Raw genomic sequence first — 16,471 nt, 5'->3', positions numbered from 1 at the left:
CCCTGCGCCTGCCCCCTCCCTCACCGCCCGCTCTGTTGCAGGAAGAGATCCAGCAGCTGAAGAGCAAACTTGAGAAGGTGGAGAAGGAGCGTAACGAGTTGCGGCTCAACAGCGACCGCCTGGAGAGCAGGGTAGGTCTTTGAGGCTGCCAGGATGGGGTTTGGTGCCATGCCAGCCTGGCCCAGCCCACGGTCCCATTCCCCCTGGCACCCCCAGATCACAGAACTGACGTCGGAGCTGACGGACGAGCGCAACACCGGCGAGTCGGCCTCCCAGCTGCTGGACGCTGAGACGGCCGAGAGGCTGCGGGCTGAGAAGGAGATGAAGGACCTGCAGGTCAGTGTGCCCCTCCCCAGCCTTGCAGTGTCTCCTGTCCCCCTCAAGTGCTCACCACGGCCATGTCCCCTCCCAGGCCAAGTACGATGCCCTGAAGAAGCAGATGGAGTCGATGGAGATGGAGGTGATGGAGGCTCGGCTCATCCGGGCGGCCGAGCTCAATGGGGAGCTCGACGATGATGATTCAGGTACTGTCCTGCCTCCGGTGCTGGCTGCTGGCACACCCTGCAGTGTCCCCTTCTCCCTGTGCCACCCCCACAGCCCCTTGGTGACCACATTTCTCCACACAGGTGGCGAATGGCGGCTGAAATACGAGCGAGCGGTGCGGGAGATCGACTTCACCAAGAAACGGCTGCAGCAGGAGCTGGAGGACAAGCTGGAGGTGGAGCAGCAGGGCAAGAGGCAGCTGGAGCGCAAGGTGAGTGGGGGCTCAGCTCTGGGGACTCCCTGGTCCCCTCTGCATGGCTAGGACAGCAGGGACATGGTGGCATCCCAGAGCTCTCACTGCCTGCCCGCCTCTGCCCACAGCTGGCGGACCTGCAGGCGGACAGCGAGGAGAGCCAGCGGGCGCTGCAGCAGCTGAAGAAGAAGTGCCAGCGCCTGGCTGCCGAGCTGCAGGACACCAAGCTGCACCTTGAGGGACAGCAGGGACGCAACCATGACCTGGAGAAGAAGCAACGGAGGTGGGGACAGTGCACTGGCAGCGGGGGGGACATGGGGACATGCCTCTGGTGAAGTGGCATTACCATTTTAGCAGGGATTTGGGCACCTCACCAACTCGTACTTGGCTGAGGTGTCTCCAGCAGGATGGGGCTGCGCAAGTTGGATGTGTTTGTTTTGAGGGGATCCCCATGCCCTTTTGGGGGGCCCAGAGCTGAGTGACCCCATCCACGTGGGGTCATGCCCCATGGTGGTGGAGGCTACTGGTGCCCTGCATCTCCACTCGGCGCGCTGCCATCCCGTCCCCTCTCCCAGCCCCAAAGTTTGCTAACGTTATTAAGCAGCAGGGACGCTTTCATCTCATTATGGTAATGATCGCACACACAAATACAGCAAGAGAATCCAATCTAATTAATTTCAATTTCCGCGGATTGGAGCCTGTGCTAATGCAGCTGTTTATTACCCAGCGCAAGGAAAAATGGGGATTAGCTGCCGAGGTGTTTAACGCAGGTCACAAACTCAAGCGCAGGGTTGTTTTCCAAGCCCCAAAGGCAGTGATTTTGGAGTAAATCCAGCTGATCCCATCCCAGGGGCACTGGAAGAGATTGCCACATGGCTGCCTGGCTACAGGCTGTGCTGAGCACTCCTTCAACAGGGCTTGTGTCCTGTCTGGGGGATTGTGTGTCCCCTTTGGGGATGGCACTGGTGCCATGTCACGTGGAACTCCCACACTGGGATGCAGCTGTGGCAGCCGAGGTACCACAAGAGCCCATCTCTCCTAGAGACCCCTCCATGTCCTGCTTGGCAGGTTTGGTGTCCCCAGCTGCTTTGGAGTAGCCAAGCCCCTACCATTGGCAGCCCCGGGTCCCATGGGCACATGCTGGCCCTGGAGAACAGCTGAGGTGCTGCAGGTGCTGCACTCCCCTTTAGCATGGAGTGAAGGCATCAGGAGGAGTGTCTGAGTGACTCGGTGTCACTGTGGTGGCAATTAAAGACTCATCAACAGTGTGTTTCAAACAAGCACTCAGCAGCACACCACCCTTCCCAGTGCTTGCTGCTGAGGGAAGGGGATGCTCGGTGCAGTGCCCTGGCACAGGGCTGAGGATCCATCCCGGGGTGCTGAGCGCTCTCCCCGCTCTCCCTGTGCAGGTTTGACAGCGAGCTCTCGCAGGCACATGAGGAGGTGCAGCGGGAACGGCTGCAGCGGGAGAAGCTGAGCCGAGAGAAGGATGTGCTGGTGGCTGAGGTCTTTGGCCTCAAGCAGCTGCTAGAGGTGAGTAGCCCCCAGCCCATCCCCAGCCTCTCAATCACTGGGTGCCCCAGGCTGATGATGACTCCGTCTCTCACAGGACAGGGACTCGGACATAGCAGGGCTGACGCAGAAGGCAGAGACGCTGGAGGCAGAGCTGCAGGACATCTCCTCCCAGGAGTCAAAGGACGAAGCCTCCCTGGCCAAGGTGAAGAAACAGCTGAGGGACCTAGAGGCGAAGGTCAAAGACCAGGAGGAGGAACTGGATGAGCAGGCTGGGACCATCCAGATGCTGGAGCAGGTACAGCAGGGAGGGGCGAGGTTTCTGGGTGGGGTGGTTTCATGCAGGGCTGTTATTACCTGGGCCGGGCTTGCCTGGGAAGAGGAGGCGGTCGCCCTGAGCCCGGCGTCAGGCCAGGCATCGCCGCGGCCGACACGGCTCCTGGCCCTCCGTGCCATGGCCCGCCAGGTCACCATGGGGCGGGCAGCCCAGCTGGCCTCAGACTGGGGGGTTTTCAGGGTGAGTGGTGACTGGAGAGTGGCATGGAGGGGTCCCCACATCCCCTTTGCTCTGAACACATCCCCGCCATTTGCAGGCGAAGCTGCGGCTGGAGATGGAGATGGAGCGGCTGCGGCAGACCCACGCCAAGGAGGTGGAGAGCCGTGATGAGGAGGTGGAGGAGATCCGGCAGTCATGCCAGAAGAAGGTAGGGCTCGGCTGTGTCCCCTCTGCCCAGGAGGGCCTGGGATGCATCCCCATGCCCTGGCTGGGTACTAGGAGCTGCCAGCTGGGCACTGTCATGCAGCACCCGGCTCCCACGCAGCTACCACAGCCCGGCTCCACCGGCCCGGCAGGTCCGACCAGTCCTCCTGCTGCCCGGGCCAGCACACTTTGCCGGGCTTTGTGCCTCTGGTTGTGCAAACACCCAGCTGGTGGGGTCACACAGTGTCTCCAGGCTGTGGGGACACGTGAGGAGGGGTCATGACCCCTCCCTGCCGCCCTGACTGGCTGCCCCCTGTCTGTCCCCCAGCTGAAGCAGATGGAGGTGCAGCTGGAGGAGGAGTATGAGGACAAGCAGAAGGTGCTGAGAGAGAAGCGGGAGCTGGAGAGCAAGTTATCTGCTGTCAGCGAGCAGGTGGGGTGAAGGGCAGCTGGGCATCTGCCTTGCTTTGGGGACCCTGAGGTGGCCATGGTGGGGTGGACACCCCTCTGGCATGGAACTGTGGCAAAGTTTCCCCTGCCACAGGCCAACCAGCGGGACTTTGAGACGGAAAAGCGCCTGCGCCGGGACCTGAAGAGAACGAAGGCGCTGCTGGCTGATGCTCAGATCATGCTGGACCACCTGAAAAACAACGCACCCAGCAAGAGGGAGATCACCCAGCTCAAGAACCAGGTGTGCATCTAGACACTCCTCATAATGCAGGCTTCAAGGACACAGGGTGTCCCTGTTCCCTGGCCATGCACTGAGCTATATTCCTGCAGCTGGAAGAGTCGGAGTTCACCTGTGCAGCCGCTGTCAAGGCCCGCAAATCCATGGAGGTGGAGATCGAGGACCTCCACCTGCAGATTGATGACCTTGCCAAGGCCAAGGGAGCGGTGAGTGGGTTTGGGTTGGGATGAACCGTGGTGGGGCCATGCCCCATTTGCACCCAGGGTGGCCCTATGCTGTTTGGAGTGGGTTTGGGGGTGAGTGCCCCATTCTTGGGATGCAGTGGGAGACATATGTGTGTCCCTGCAGCTGGAGGAGCAGCTGAGCCGTCTGCAGCGGGAAAAGAATGAAGTGCAGAGCCGGCTGGAGGAGGACCAGGAGGACATGAATGAACTGATGAAGAAGCACAAGGCAGCTGTGGCCCAGGTGAAGTGGGAGGAGCAGCTGCACCCAGCCCACCCCCTCAAGATGTCCCTCTTGGAGTCAGTGCAGTGGGATCCCCACTGATGGCCCTGGTGTGTCCTGCAGGCATCCCGGGACCTGGCACAGATGAATGACCTCCAGGCACAGCTGGAGGAGGTCAGCAAGGAGAAGCAGGAGCTTCAGGAGAAGGTGAGGATGCACCCTGAGTGAAGCTAGGAGAATGGGGGGCACCCAGAGACCTGCTGCCCACACCATGCAGGACTGCCCTGCACCATGGGGGTGCAGAGCAGTGTGGTGGGAAGCTCTCCATCAGGATGGGAGCAGCATGGCCAGCAGCTCTCCTCCAGGACAGCGTGGCAGTGGGGGCAGGGTGATTGCGGTCGAGGCTGAGGTTGTGCCCTCTCCCGCAGCTGCAAGGTCTGCAGAGCCAGCTGGAGTTCCTGGAGCAATCCATGGTGGACAAGTCGCTGGTGAGCCGGCAGGAGGCCAAGATCCGTGAGCTGGAGACCAGGCTGGAGTTCGAGAGGACACAAGTCAAGCGCCTGGAGGTAGTCACGGGGCTTTCCCTCTGCTCCAGCCGGGACAGGGGTGCAGCGGGACCATAACAAAGCTGCCTGAGAGTTTTCTGAGTGCCTCCCCTCCCCACGACCCCCCACGCTGCAGCCCTCCCCCTCTGGCAGCCCGTCCCTGTCTCCACAGGGAAGGCTCCCTGCAAGCACTGATAACAGTAATCCACCGCCCAGCCCGGCAAAGTGCTGCTCTTTCCCTGCATCGACTTAGGGAAATTATAGACTCCCCAGTCCCGCGAACGCAGCCTGTTTTATATTCTGCCTCCGCAGCTCTGCCGGGGAGCGCGGCAGCTTAGCTCTCCTCTTCATATTTTCCAAGCTATTATTTCCTTCTCCACTCTCTCTGCCGGGGCCATAAATATGCAGCGGCTGGCTCAGTGGCTGGGGGAGAACTGGAGCTATTTTTTCCCTACGTTACATGTTTTAATTACTTCACACACAGTTAAATCTATTTTTCCGATTCAACAAAGCCCTTGCTGTTGTTCTGCCCCTTCCCTGGCCCTGGGAGGGGGTGGTTTCTCCTCCATCTCCTTGTGTAAATTGATAGGAGTGGGATCCATCCTTGCATCATCTGCTGGTGGGTGTTGGGGTGCGAGTGTGGGGTGAGAGGTCCATGGGGGGATTTGGGGTGACCCTGGTGCTCGGCAGAGCCTGGCCACGCAGCTGAAGGAGAACATGGAGAAGCTGACGGAGGAGCAGCCCTTGCTGTTGTTCTGCCCCTTCCCTGGCCGTGGGAGGGGGTGGTTTCTCCTCCATCTCCTTGTGTAAATTGATAAGAGTAGGATCCATCCCTGCAGTACCTGCTGGTGGGTGTCGGGGTGAGGGTGGACCTGCGGGGTGAGAGGTCCATGGGGGGATTTGGGGTGACCCTGGTGCTCGGCAGAGCCTGGCCACGCGGCTGAAGGAGAACATGGAGAAGCTGACGGAGGAGCGGGATCAGCGCGCGGCCGCCGAGAACCGGGAGAAGGAGCAGAACAAGCGGCTGCAGCGGCAGCTCCGCGATGTCAAGGAGGAGATGGGCGAGCTGGCCAAGAAGGAGGCAGAAGCCAGCCGCAAGAAGCACGAGCTGGTGAGGAACCCGGGGTAGGGCCAGGCAGGGCACAAGGGGATGTTCCCTGAGAAATGCGGCTCATCCCGCTCCCTCCCTGCAGGAGATGGACCTGGAGAGCCTGGAAGCTGCCAACCAGAGCCTGCAGTCAGACCTGAAGCTGGCCTTCAAGCGCATCGGGGACCTGCAGGCGGCCATCGAGGATGAGATGGAGAGTGACAGCAATGAGGACCTCATCAACAGGTGAGAGCACCTGGCCACGGCTCCCCTGCATCCCTGGGGTCACCGCTTCCCCTTGCCACTTCAGAAATGCCACAGGGACCCCTTGGCTCTGCCTGGCCCTGGCAGGATGCTGTCTGTGCATCCATCCGTGCATTGTGCACAAGTGCATCTGTCCGTGCACCCGTGTCTGTCCGTCCATGCATCGGGCACTTGTGCACACAGGCATCAGTCCATGCATCTGTGCATCCACCCCTCCGTCCACCCACAGCCCCCCTGAGCTTCAACCACTTGTGGAGGTGCCTGAAATGCATCCAGGATCCTGCCAGCTGGCTGGAAACAGCCCAGGGAGCCCCAGGAGCCAGGGCAGCACAAGCTGGCAGGAGGTTTGGGATGCTGGGATCCAGCCCAGCCCAGGATAGAATTATAGAATCACACAATTGTTTAGGTTGGGAAAGACCTCTGAGAGAACCGACTCCAGCCATTAACTCAGCACTGCCATGTTAGCACTAAATCATGTCCCCAAGTGCCACATCCACACATTTTTTTAATGTTTCCAGGCAATGACTCCACCACTTTCCTGGGCAACCTGTTAAAATGCCTGACCACCCTTTTGGTGAAGAAATTTTCCTTAATATCCAATCTAAACCTCCCATGGCACAACTTTAGGCCATGTCCTCTTGTCTTACTGCTTTTTCCTTGGGAGCAGTGCCTGACCCCCCTGGCTACAACCTCCTTTCAGGAAGTTGTAGAGAGTGAAAAAGTCCCCCCTGATCTCCTCCTTTCCTCCAGGCTGAGCCCCTCCAGCTCCCTCAGTTGCTTCTCATCAGATTTGTGCTCCAGACCCTTCCTCACCTCTGTTGCCTTTCTTTGGATACACTCCAGCACCCAGCCTGGGATGCTGGGATCCAGCTGGGTGCAACCCCACTCCAGGGGCACGGAGCAGCCTCACCTCCCTCCCCTGACCCTTCCCCATAATTTAATTTGCCCACCTACTTGGTCTTTTTTTTTTTTTTTTCATTTAATTTCTTTTCTGTTGTGTTTCTCCCCCCTCCGACCCTGCCCCCTCCTACCCCTCCCAGTTTGCAGGACATGGTGGCAAAGTATCAGAAAAGAAAGAGTAAAATGTGAGGAGCATCTCTTTCCTTCCTCCCCTCCCCTAACCCCCACCTCACCCCCCAGGGGCCGGGGTCCTGCATGCCACTGGCCCAACTCTGCATGCCCTAACAGCACCCACGGCATGGCCCAGCACAGCAGGGCACATAACCACATCCCGTGCATGGGGACGGGATGAGCCCCTGGGATGGGCTGGGGGGTGATGCTCTGCCATGGCTGATGACAAAGGTGCCAGCACAGGGCAGCAATGGAGCCCTTCTGACACTAATTAATACCCCATCCGTGGTCGCTCCCACGACCCAGGTCCTGCTTAACTAACGGCACGTTTGCCTGGACATGAACTGTGTTTGATGTGGAGTTTAATTCCATTGGTCAGAAAACCTTAGCTGCCCCCAGAAATTGTTTTTGGGGCTCGCTGGGGTTTTTTTTGGTGTCATTCCGTGTTTTTTTGTTGGTGGGGTTTTTTTTTTCCCCAAGCCCAGCGTTGCCTGGATGTATTGCAGGGGAGGGAGATGCGCAGGATGGAGAGCGGCTCGTTGCTCTGAATTTAAAAAGAGAAGGATTCATATACAGGCTCTATCCAGGCCTGCCCCTTGTGCTGTTTGCGTTCATTCCCAGGCAGGGAATAAGCCCAAAACCAGGTGGAGAAAAGGCCATTTAAGATCCTGTGATACATCCCATCCCTTCCTTGGAGTGGCCTGGTGGGAGCGGGGTGGCGAGAGGGGACCACACCGCTTCAATTTCCGTATGGATCCCGACGCTGCTGCCGTAGCCCTAATGAAAGCAGTAAGCGGTGAGGTATTAAGAGAGATTTATTCAGGGATGCTTTTAACGTGGAGGAATGGATTTTGCAATGCAGACAGCACCTTCTTTCTAAAGGCAATCCATATGGTTACCAACGGCCATTATAAATTAGATGGTTTAAGCCAGATAGGACTTTTTTTACACCGGGACGTAAATCAGGGGCTCTGGGGCACGGCAGGGCTGTAAATCTGCCCGCTGTGCTCCCGCGCCCGCCGTGCCAGAGCCGTTTCTGTTCCGCCTGCTAAACTCCTGTTTACCCGGGGCCATCAGCATTGCTCTTCCTCGCTGTAATTCTGCGCTCCACGGCAGCCTATAAAATGAACCCACTTATTCCCTTCCCAATCCTGGAGCTGGAAATCTCCTCTGTTTCTGGAGCTGTGCCCTGCCTGCTGCCCCAAAGCCAGGCCTTGCTGTCTCCAGCTCTGGAGCCAGGCAGTGACAGGGAGATGTTGGGCAGAGGGTGCAGAAGCCCCTTGGGCAGCCTCAGGGGTTTGGGGGTGCTTCAGGAAGCCCCTGGCTTGCAGGTTGAACTATGTGTGTGCAGATTATGTCCCAGAGATGGAGCAGAACCATAGGATGGGGTTTCACCCATGCCCGGGTACGCAGGCAGTGGGTGCTGGAGGGGTTCAGTGCCTTCCAGTGCACTTCCATCTCTCCAGCACCCAAAAGCTCACAGCCCTTTGCTGACCTCTTGCTTTCTTCCACCCTGACCCGCTCCTCTGGCAGCGATGGTGACTCAGATGTGGACTCAGAGCTGGAGGAGCGCGTGGATGGGGTGAAGTCTTGGCTCTCCAAGAACAAAGGCTCCTCCAAAGCGCTCTCTGATGATGGCAGCCTGAAGGGCAGCAGGTGGGTGCAGGGCTGGGCATGGGGCTGGGGGGCAGAGGACAGGCTGAGCTGTGCTGGGACCTGGATGGGGCTGGGTGGGTGCCCGTGGGATGTGGCATTTGGTGCTGTGTTCCCACCTGGTGCTTGTGTGGATGGCCAGGGAAGGATTAATGCTGGTGAGTGGCTCAGTCTTCATTGGGGACACACGTCCCCCCACCCAGGGGGAGCTCCCTGGTCCCCTTTCCCTCATCCCACCATGGAGGCATATGGGGCATCCACAGCCCCCACCGCATCTGCCTCCCCAGGGCTTGTGGTGCTGAGCTTTAGCTCTGTGCAGCATTCCATCTCTCCAGGATTGATTCCCTGCTCCATCCTGCCCTCCTCTGCAGCCCCACCCCATCTCACCCCACACCTCTCAGAAAATGTTGGCAGAGGTGAGGAACGTGCCCAGGTGCACCCACGGCACGGGGCTGAGGCACACAGCCCCACTCCCCTTCCCCTGTAAAACGCTTGCCTGCTGAGCGCAGATTGCTTTTATCCAAACCCAATTTCCTAGCAGGGCTCCAGGAGTCCCAGGGGACTCCCTCCCTCTGCCGAGCAGGGGGGAAAGATCTGAGCTGGTTTCTGTTAATTGGTTTAATTTATTCAGCGGTGCAGATGTAAAACATTTTGTTATTGGAGATAATTCCACCTTTTCTGAAGTCGGGAATCAAACGCAGCGGCTCCAGGTAGCCGACAATGAAATAAATTGAAGGCAACACTCTAAAGGGGGATCAAAGTACTGGGCTAGAACAATTCCCCCATTTACATGACATTTTTCCACGATGCCATTTCCCGCTGACGCAAATTGCCGAGGCCGCCTCCCTCCTTCTCCCGCTCATCTCCGTGTCTCTCTTGTCTCCCCGGTGCGTGCGGGGCGCGGTGTGCCGCGGCGCAGGTCAGCCCCGCCGGACGGCCCCGAGCCCGAGGAGCGGCCGGTGTCGGTGTTGAGCTCCCTCAGCTACAGGAAGCGGCCGGGCCTCAAGGACTCCATAGGCGGCCTCGGGGATGAGCAGACGCTGTTCAGCGCCCTGAGCGAGCGGCCGCCTTCCCCCGAGCGCCCTCAGGGCGGCCCGCGGCGGCGAGCCCCAGGACCGGGCGGCCGCCATCGCCCGCGCCTTCGCCGACGCCAGCGGCCGGGCTCGCCAAGGGCTGGACAAGCGGTGGTCCCTCTCGGCCACCGACGTAGAGAAAGCGTCTGTCGCCTCCGCGCCAGTGAGCCGCGTCTCCTCCGCCTCCTGGCGCGGGCTGGAGGACGGCGACGATGGGGACGAGGGATGCTCGGTGCTGAGCTTCGCCCTCTCCAGCCCCGGCAGCTTGCGGAGCCGGCGCGGGGGTCCCGAGGGCCGCCCTGAGTCGCGGCTCTCCCTGGCCCGCAGCCGCCTGGATGAGGCAGACGAGGGGTCCCGCGGGCAGCCCCTCCTGGGGCGCAGCTTCTCGGTGCCCCCGCGGCCCCGCAGCGCGGCCTCCGAGGAGGAGGGACCCGGGGACGCCCGTCCCGTGCGGCACCGCTCCTACCTCGACCCCGACCTGGAAGCCGCCATCCAAGAGGTGCTGAGCTACCGCCCGCTGCCGGCCAGGGGCTACTCCAGCCCCGACTCGGGGGATGACGGCCGGAGTGTCCGCAGTGTCAGGAGTGTCCGGAGCGCGGCCCCGCTGGGCGCTGCTGACCGCCCGTCCGGCAGCCTGCGCCGCTCCGCGTCCGCCCTCGACTTCTCCCGGCACACCTGCCGGTGCCGCAGCAGCTCGGGCTCCTCCGAGGAAGAGGAGGAGCAGAAGAAGAAGAGCTCCAAGAAGCGTGCCAAGAAAAGCAAGAAGAAATCCAAGAAGAAGAAGAAGAAGCAGCAGTCATCATCCGAGTCCAGTTCCTCCTCCGAGTCCTCCTCTGGCTCCACCAGCTCCTACCGCAGCACCTCCAGTGTCAAGAAGGGCCCTCGGGGGCCGGGGAGCGAGGAGCCGACACGTCCTGCCCGGGGCAAGAAGGAGGAGAAGCAGCGGAAAAAGCAGGTGGACAACCTGATGATGAAGTACCTGTACCGTCCCGAGAGCGACTGAGGCAGGAGGTGGGAGCGGTGTGTGCCGTGCAGCATGAACCTCCCCGTGTGCCACTAACCGCTCGCCCTAACCCTCTCCTGACTCCGGAGCTCTCCTCCACCGGCACGGGGCACCCCGCGATGGGGCAGCCCTCTGTGCCTGCAGCTGCCCTGCTTTGGGCATCTCTGTCCGTGGGGAGATCCCCGGCGTGGCCGCAGCGGGACCGGCAGCTGCCCGTGCTGCCAGGACGCAGCGTGGTCGGGATTAGCAGCTGCGGGACACCAGGAAGTGCTAATCCCTTCCTGGCTCCCCAGCCATCGGCCAGGACACATCTGGATTTATTCCTTCAGGAAATTTGTAAGGGTTTGATGGGCAGCACAACCCCCAGGAGCAGAGGGGAGTGGGATGGGTACTAACATGCACCCACTGCAGTGTGTGAGCATGGAGGGAGGCAGCATCCGTGGTGAGGGGACCCAGGTTGAGCTGCTGGAACTCAGAGTTGCCCTGTGCCCTGCTGGGTGCCTGTGTTGGGAATTTGGGGTGTGAATGGCATCAACCTGCAGGACTCTGGAGCTCTGCACGCTGTTTGATGCAGAGAGGGTGTGTTCGGGCTCGCTGGCAGCAATTTCAGAGCAGGCTTCATCCTTTCTGATGGCTGAATAGGAGAGCGGCTGGAGGAAGGGAAAAAAGCCTTTTGGAAATGTGGTTGCCTTGAGCTGTCTGTCCCAGAGCAAGGGAGGGCATCGTGGGGTACTGGGGAGCAACAGCCCCAGCACCCAGCGCTGGGCACAGGACCCTCAGGGTGTCTGGGAGCACTGGTGTTGGCATTCAGGGCCACGAGCCTTTTCCTGGGCAGGCTCAGCTCGGCCCCACTGCAGAGCAGGGGCTCAGCTCAGCGCAGCGAGGAGTTGTTTGCAGTGAGGCATGTCCCAAATATCTCGGAAAGAATAAAAAAGGAGGCAATCAAGGCTCCATCCAGCTGGCTGCCAGCGTGCTGGCTCACCGCAGCTCCCGCTGCAGCCGGAGGGGAGTCGAGCTCAGCAGCCAAGCCATGCTGGGGACATGGAGCCCCCTGACCACCCCCCCTAACCCCGCTCTCTCCCACAGCCCCACGAGCTCCCGGCACACCTTCACCTACGACAGATGGGACGACGAGCAGGACGCCGGGGACAGCACACGTCGCTCGTCCCGCAGCTCCCCCAGTGCCAGCGAGGCGGAGAGCCGGGCTGCCGAGACCCCCGCCTAGCCCCCCAGCACCGCTTCCCGCCGCCCCGGGAGGGAACGCTCAGCTCCGGGGGCCGCCCCGGGCAGCCGGTATTTCTTCTGCACGGGTTTGGGGGGGGACACACGCAGCCGCCCCCCGGCTCCAGCCAGGGGAGGAGCAGCCCGGCCGGCTCGCTGGCTGCACCCCCCTCCCTCCCGCCTCCTGTCTGTCCCTGGCGGCGGAGTCGGCTGCTCCGGCACCCGGGATTTATTCCTCAGTGCCTGCTGGCACCTTGTTTTGTAACTTAAACTCCCCCCTTCGGCACCCTGCCGTCCTCTTACACCCCTTTTAGTTGAGCCAAAGACGTCTCTCGCTGGCCGGGCCCTGGGGAGCAGCCACCCGGCAGCTGGGAGGGGGACATGGGGAGAGGGTCCCATGTGCCCAGCTGGGTTTTTGTGACCCTCCCCCCAGCCCCCCACCTCTGCCTGGCTGTTTTGCACTAGCCCAGCTGTGCATCTTCCCCCACCCCCTTTACTTTCAGTATGAAAATAAACGTCATTTCTGGCTGGTGATACTGGCTGCTGCCTGCTCTGTGTGCCTGGGGGGCTCCCCGTTTTGGGGGGGTGTTTGCATGGTGGGAGGGTCTGATGGAATGCATCCAGCCCCAGCAAGGATGCAGAGCTTCATGGAAAGGCCAAGTCTGGCCTCTTCCCTGAGCCTGCTGCACCCATGGGTGCTGGGGAGGGGAGCGGGGGGGGAAGCCCTCGTGGGTGCCAGTGCTGAATCATTTATCAATCTTCATAAATATGCAGATGAGCAGCGGGACAGAGCCTCTGCCTGCTGGCGTTAAATAATTAACGCGGAGGGGATGATGATGTGCATTGCTGGCTGCCTGCACGGCTCAGCCTCGGCCCTGGCCCCGTGCTGTCCCCGTGCCAGGTGCTGTGCCCTGGCCCCAGGGACACCCTGCACCCTGGGGACCCCCCTCACTCCCTGGCAGGTTGTTTCCCTTTCCCCACTATCTCTGGGAAGCACGCAGGCCAAGCTCGGTGCTCGCTGCCATAAAGCCACGCTGCGCTAATGCGCTTTCATTAAGTGGGAGCGATCTAATGATAATAAAATGGCACATTTAACATTAAAACATTTAACTTGACTCCTAAGCGAGTGTGTCTCTCCGCGCTGCTCCTGCTCCATCTTCATGAGGCTGACAAAGCTTCTTAATTTGTTCCCCAGGAGTGGGTGCTTGGTAGAGATGGCTTGGCACCGTGTGGCAGGGGGGATGCTGGGATGCTGCCAGGTGGGGAGGCAGGGTACCAGGGTGCAGGGATGTGGGGAAGTGAGGATGCAGAGGTGCTCGGATGGTGGAATATGGGGACGTGGCAATGCAGGGTGTCTGGGGTGTGGGGTTGGAGGAATGCAGCATGTTGGGAGTCCCCAGGGTGCAGGGAGATGGAGATACGTGGAGGTGGAGGTGTACTGGGTGTGAGGACACTGGGATGCAGGGAGACACCAGTGTGATGCCATGGGGGCGCTTCTGGAACCCCACACCTACTGTGCAGCCCCGAGCACACCGGGGAAACGAGTGATGGCAAAATGGGCCATGTTGTAGGATGGCTCCTCACCCAGGCTCAGCTCACACAGCAACTTCCCCACCACTGGTGCCAACTTGAACCCATGGCCTGTGGGAAGGAGAGGGGAGGTGGGGACACAACCATCCCCACAACCCTGGACAGCTGTGGGGTGCTGGGCTGGGGGGTGGCTGCCCTCGCCTACCTGAGAAGCCGGCACCAATGACGATGTTGCTGAACTTGGGGTGCCGGTCCAGGATGAAGTCTTCATCTGGAGTGTTCTGGGGAGCCAGGGTGTGAAGGTGAGGACAGGCTTGGGTCCACCTTGGGGTGGGGGAAGGCTGGGGACCCCGAATGCCTGGATCTGTGCCCTGGGGAGGGTCTCACCGTGTAGAGGCAGGTCTCCATCACCGCTGGCTGGGTCTCCAGCCCGGGCAGGTAGCTGCTGATGAAGCTGCTGAGAACGGCGATGTCAGGGCGGGGGGCACTCGAGGGGGCCTGATCCCTCTTCTCTGGGTCAGTGGGGCTGCCATGGTGGTGGCACACCTGGAGCACAACTGGTCAGGGTGGGCTGGCTAGGGAATCCCCCACCTTCAGCTGTGCCCCGCTCACCTTCATCAGCCCTGGGTACTCAATGGAGGGCAGCCCGTAGATGCCGTGCGGGGCTTGGCTCAGCCCCAGGGTCAAGAAGCAGGGGCTGACACTGCCCAGGCCAGCACTCCCAGGCTGCTTCTCCCTCCAGTAGCAGACATCGATGCGCAGGGGCTGGAACCATCACTCCATTAGCTCTGGCCCTGCCTCTGCCACCCCCCTGTGCCACCAACCTTTACCTGCAGTGGCAGGCGGAGACCCAGCTGTTCCACGAAGGCACCAGCCCAGGCTCCAGCCGTGATGATGAGCCGGGGGGTTTTGTACACCCCAGCAGTGGTGGTGACAGTGACCGTGGCCCCAGGCTGGATGCTCAGCACCTTCTCCCCGTCCCGCAGGGTGCCCCCGTGTCGGCGAAAAACCTCCTGGGTGGGGAGGGTGACAGGAGGTGGCTGCGAGCCAGGGGACGCCCATCCCATCCCAAAGCATCCCATGTGATCCCAAAGCGTTCCATCCCCTCTGCAGCACCCACCTGCACTGCCCGCAGTGCCCGGTCAGCGAAGAGCACCCCGGCGGTGCTGTCCAGCACGGCCACCTGCCCAGCTTGCAGCCGGAAGCCAGGGAAGCGCCGGGACAGCGCCGCGGCGTCGAGGACCTCGTCAACACCCAGGCTCCTCCTGCAGGCCTCCAGCTCCGGCTCTCCCGGCGGCCCCAGCACCACCAGTCCCGTCTGCCTGCATCCCACCAGTCACATCAGCTCGCCCTGCTCGCCCTCCCTGCAGGGACCCCCAGCTTACTTTGCCCCTGGGGGAAACTGAGGCACAGTGACAGCAGTGATGCTTGGGATGTGCTGCACCCTGGTGCTGGGGCACAACGCAGTGGGATGCAGGGGACAAGGGCAGAGTGAGGTGCATGGGGACCCTGCCCCTAATACAGCAAGGGCCACCCACCCTGACCCCGCACCAGAGGATCATTTAGATGCTCATTTCCTTAATGACATTTCTTTCGTGGAAAGCCGCCTGCCAAGGAAGCCGCATCCCACCCAAAGGCCACCGCCCCCAGTGCCCGGCGGTGGCCGCGTCCCTGTCCCCATCACCTGTAGAGGGTGGTGCCGGTCTCGGCCTCCAGCTGCTGCCAGAGGCGGAAGCATTCAGGCATCATGCAGGAATAGTACTCCTGGGGGTAGGCGCTGCGGATGATGCGGCTCTGCCCGTGAGAGCTGCCCCGAGAGTGGGGCAGGAGGAACTGTGAGGCAGAGAGGACATGGGGGTGACCACAGGCACTGCCACCCTCAGTGCGACCAGCCCCATGTGCACCAGCAGCAGAGAGCACCTTGGGGACACAGCCTGTCCTGTCACCCACGGCACCGGGAAACAGCGGGAAACGGGGACACTGGCCCTGGGGACATGAAGGTCTTGGCACTAGGGACAGGGTGTCCTGGCACTGGGGACTGCAGTGCCAGCAGCAGCTCTGCTCTGTGCCACAGTGGAGGGCAGCCAAGTCTGCAGGCAGCCGGCCCAGCCTGTTGGGAACGGGGAGGTGGCAGAATGGGGTCACCATACCTGCTCCAGCAGCAGAGTGTCCTGGTGGCGCTGGGCCAGGTGGTAGGCAGTGAAAGAGCCCTGGATGCCGGCCCCGATGACAATGGCATCATAGGTGGATTTCTGGGGCTGGCTTGGGGCAGCCATGGCCGTCCTCGTCCCTGCTGCTGTGTCTGTGTCCGTCCTCGTCCCTGCTGCTGTCTGTGTGTCCGTCCTCATCCTGCTGCGGCCGCTGGGAGGGGGCCAAGGGGAGGAACGGGGCAGAGTCCAGCCGAGCCGAGCAGGTGGTGGAGCCTTGGCCACCTTCCAGCCCTGTGGGGACACAAGGGGCACACAAGGGCCACACTCTTCCTTGCAGCTGGCTAGGCATGAATTTTCTCATTCTCCCACCAACACCAGCCCCTGGTCCCAGCAGGGCAGGCAGCTCAGCTGATCAGGGTGGCATAGATGTGAAGGGAAACCACTTCCAATAATTCCCCCTTTCCACTGGTCACTGCTGGCTGCAGCTGTGGTGGGACACAGGGCTTCCATTTGTGTGCCAATGGGAAACCCCCCCTTCCTTCCAGGCAAACAGGGCTTTTTTTTCCCTCCAGCACAATTTATTACAGCCATAAACCATTTTGTCGCCATCTTTTGTTGTTATTTTTTTAGCGGGAGATAGGGGTGATTTAGGGCTCACCAGAGCTGCCAGGATGCAGCGTGGTGGATTTTGCAAATCTGTAAAATTTTGGGGTGTGACTGAGATTTGGGGACAATGACTTGGAGTGGGGGACAACACAGGCAGGGGCTGCCAGTTTTGCCCACTGCCACCACTG

General features: G+C 60.9%; 2 protein-coding genes across 2 annotated transcripts in view; one reads left to right on the top strand and one right to left on the bottom strand.

The window, feature by feature from the left end:
• Window positions 1-12,522, top strand: part of MYO18A (myosin XVIIIA) — a 36,706-nt gene extending 24,184 nt beyond the window's left edge. Inside the window, 18 exon segments of the mRNA XM_030962569.1 lie at window positions 42-131; window positions 217-336; window positions 413-524; window positions 627-754; window positions 865-1,019; window positions 2,146-2,269; window positions 2,346-2,546; window positions 2,842-2,952; window positions 3,277-3,381; window positions 3,493-3,639; window positions 3,729-3,842; window positions 3,985-4,101; window positions 4,204-4,287; window positions 4,509-4,646; window positions 5,551-5,736; window positions 5,819-5,958; window positions 8,581-8,703; window positions 11,863-12,522. Of these exon segments, the coding sequence (XP_030818429.1) occupies window positions 42-131; window positions 217-336; window positions 413-524; window positions 627-754; window positions 865-1,019; window positions 2,146-2,269; window positions 2,346-2,546; window positions 2,842-2,952; window positions 3,277-3,381; window positions 3,493-3,639; window positions 3,729-3,842; window positions 3,985-4,101; window positions 4,204-4,287; window positions 4,509-4,646; window positions 5,551-5,736; window positions 5,819-5,958; window positions 8,581-8,703; window positions 11,863-12,001 (2,334 nt within the window). The 3' untranslated portion in view covers window positions 12,002-12,522.
• A 985-nt stretch (window positions 12,523-13,507) lies between these two features.
• PIPOX (pipecolic acid and sarcosine oxidase) lies at window positions 13,508-15,803 on the bottom strand. The gene is made up of 8 exons (XM_030962780.1): window positions 15,678-15,803; window positions 15,212-15,360; window positions 14,648-14,849; window positions 14,358-14,540; window positions 14,140-14,292; window positions 13,915-14,073; window positions 13,733-13,808; window positions 13,508-13,638 (listed from the first exon to the last, which is right to left on the bottom strand). The coding sequence occupies exons 1-8, from the start codon at window positions 15,801-15,803 to the stop codon at window positions 13,508-13,510; spliced, it is 1,179 nt and encodes a 392-aa protein (XP_030818640.1).
• Window positions 15,804-16,471: the final 668 nt, after the last annotated feature.

This window comes from Camarhynchus parvulus, chromosome 19 (genome assembly GCF_901933205.1).
Source record: "Camarhynchus parvulus chromosome 19, STF_HiC, whole genome shotgun sequence".
Classification (NCBI taxonomy): domain Eukaryota; kingdom Metazoa; phylum Chordata; class Aves; order Passeriformes; family Thraupidae; genus Camarhynchus; species Camarhynchus parvulus.
This window is presented reverse-complemented; position numbering and strand designations above follow the sequence as displayed.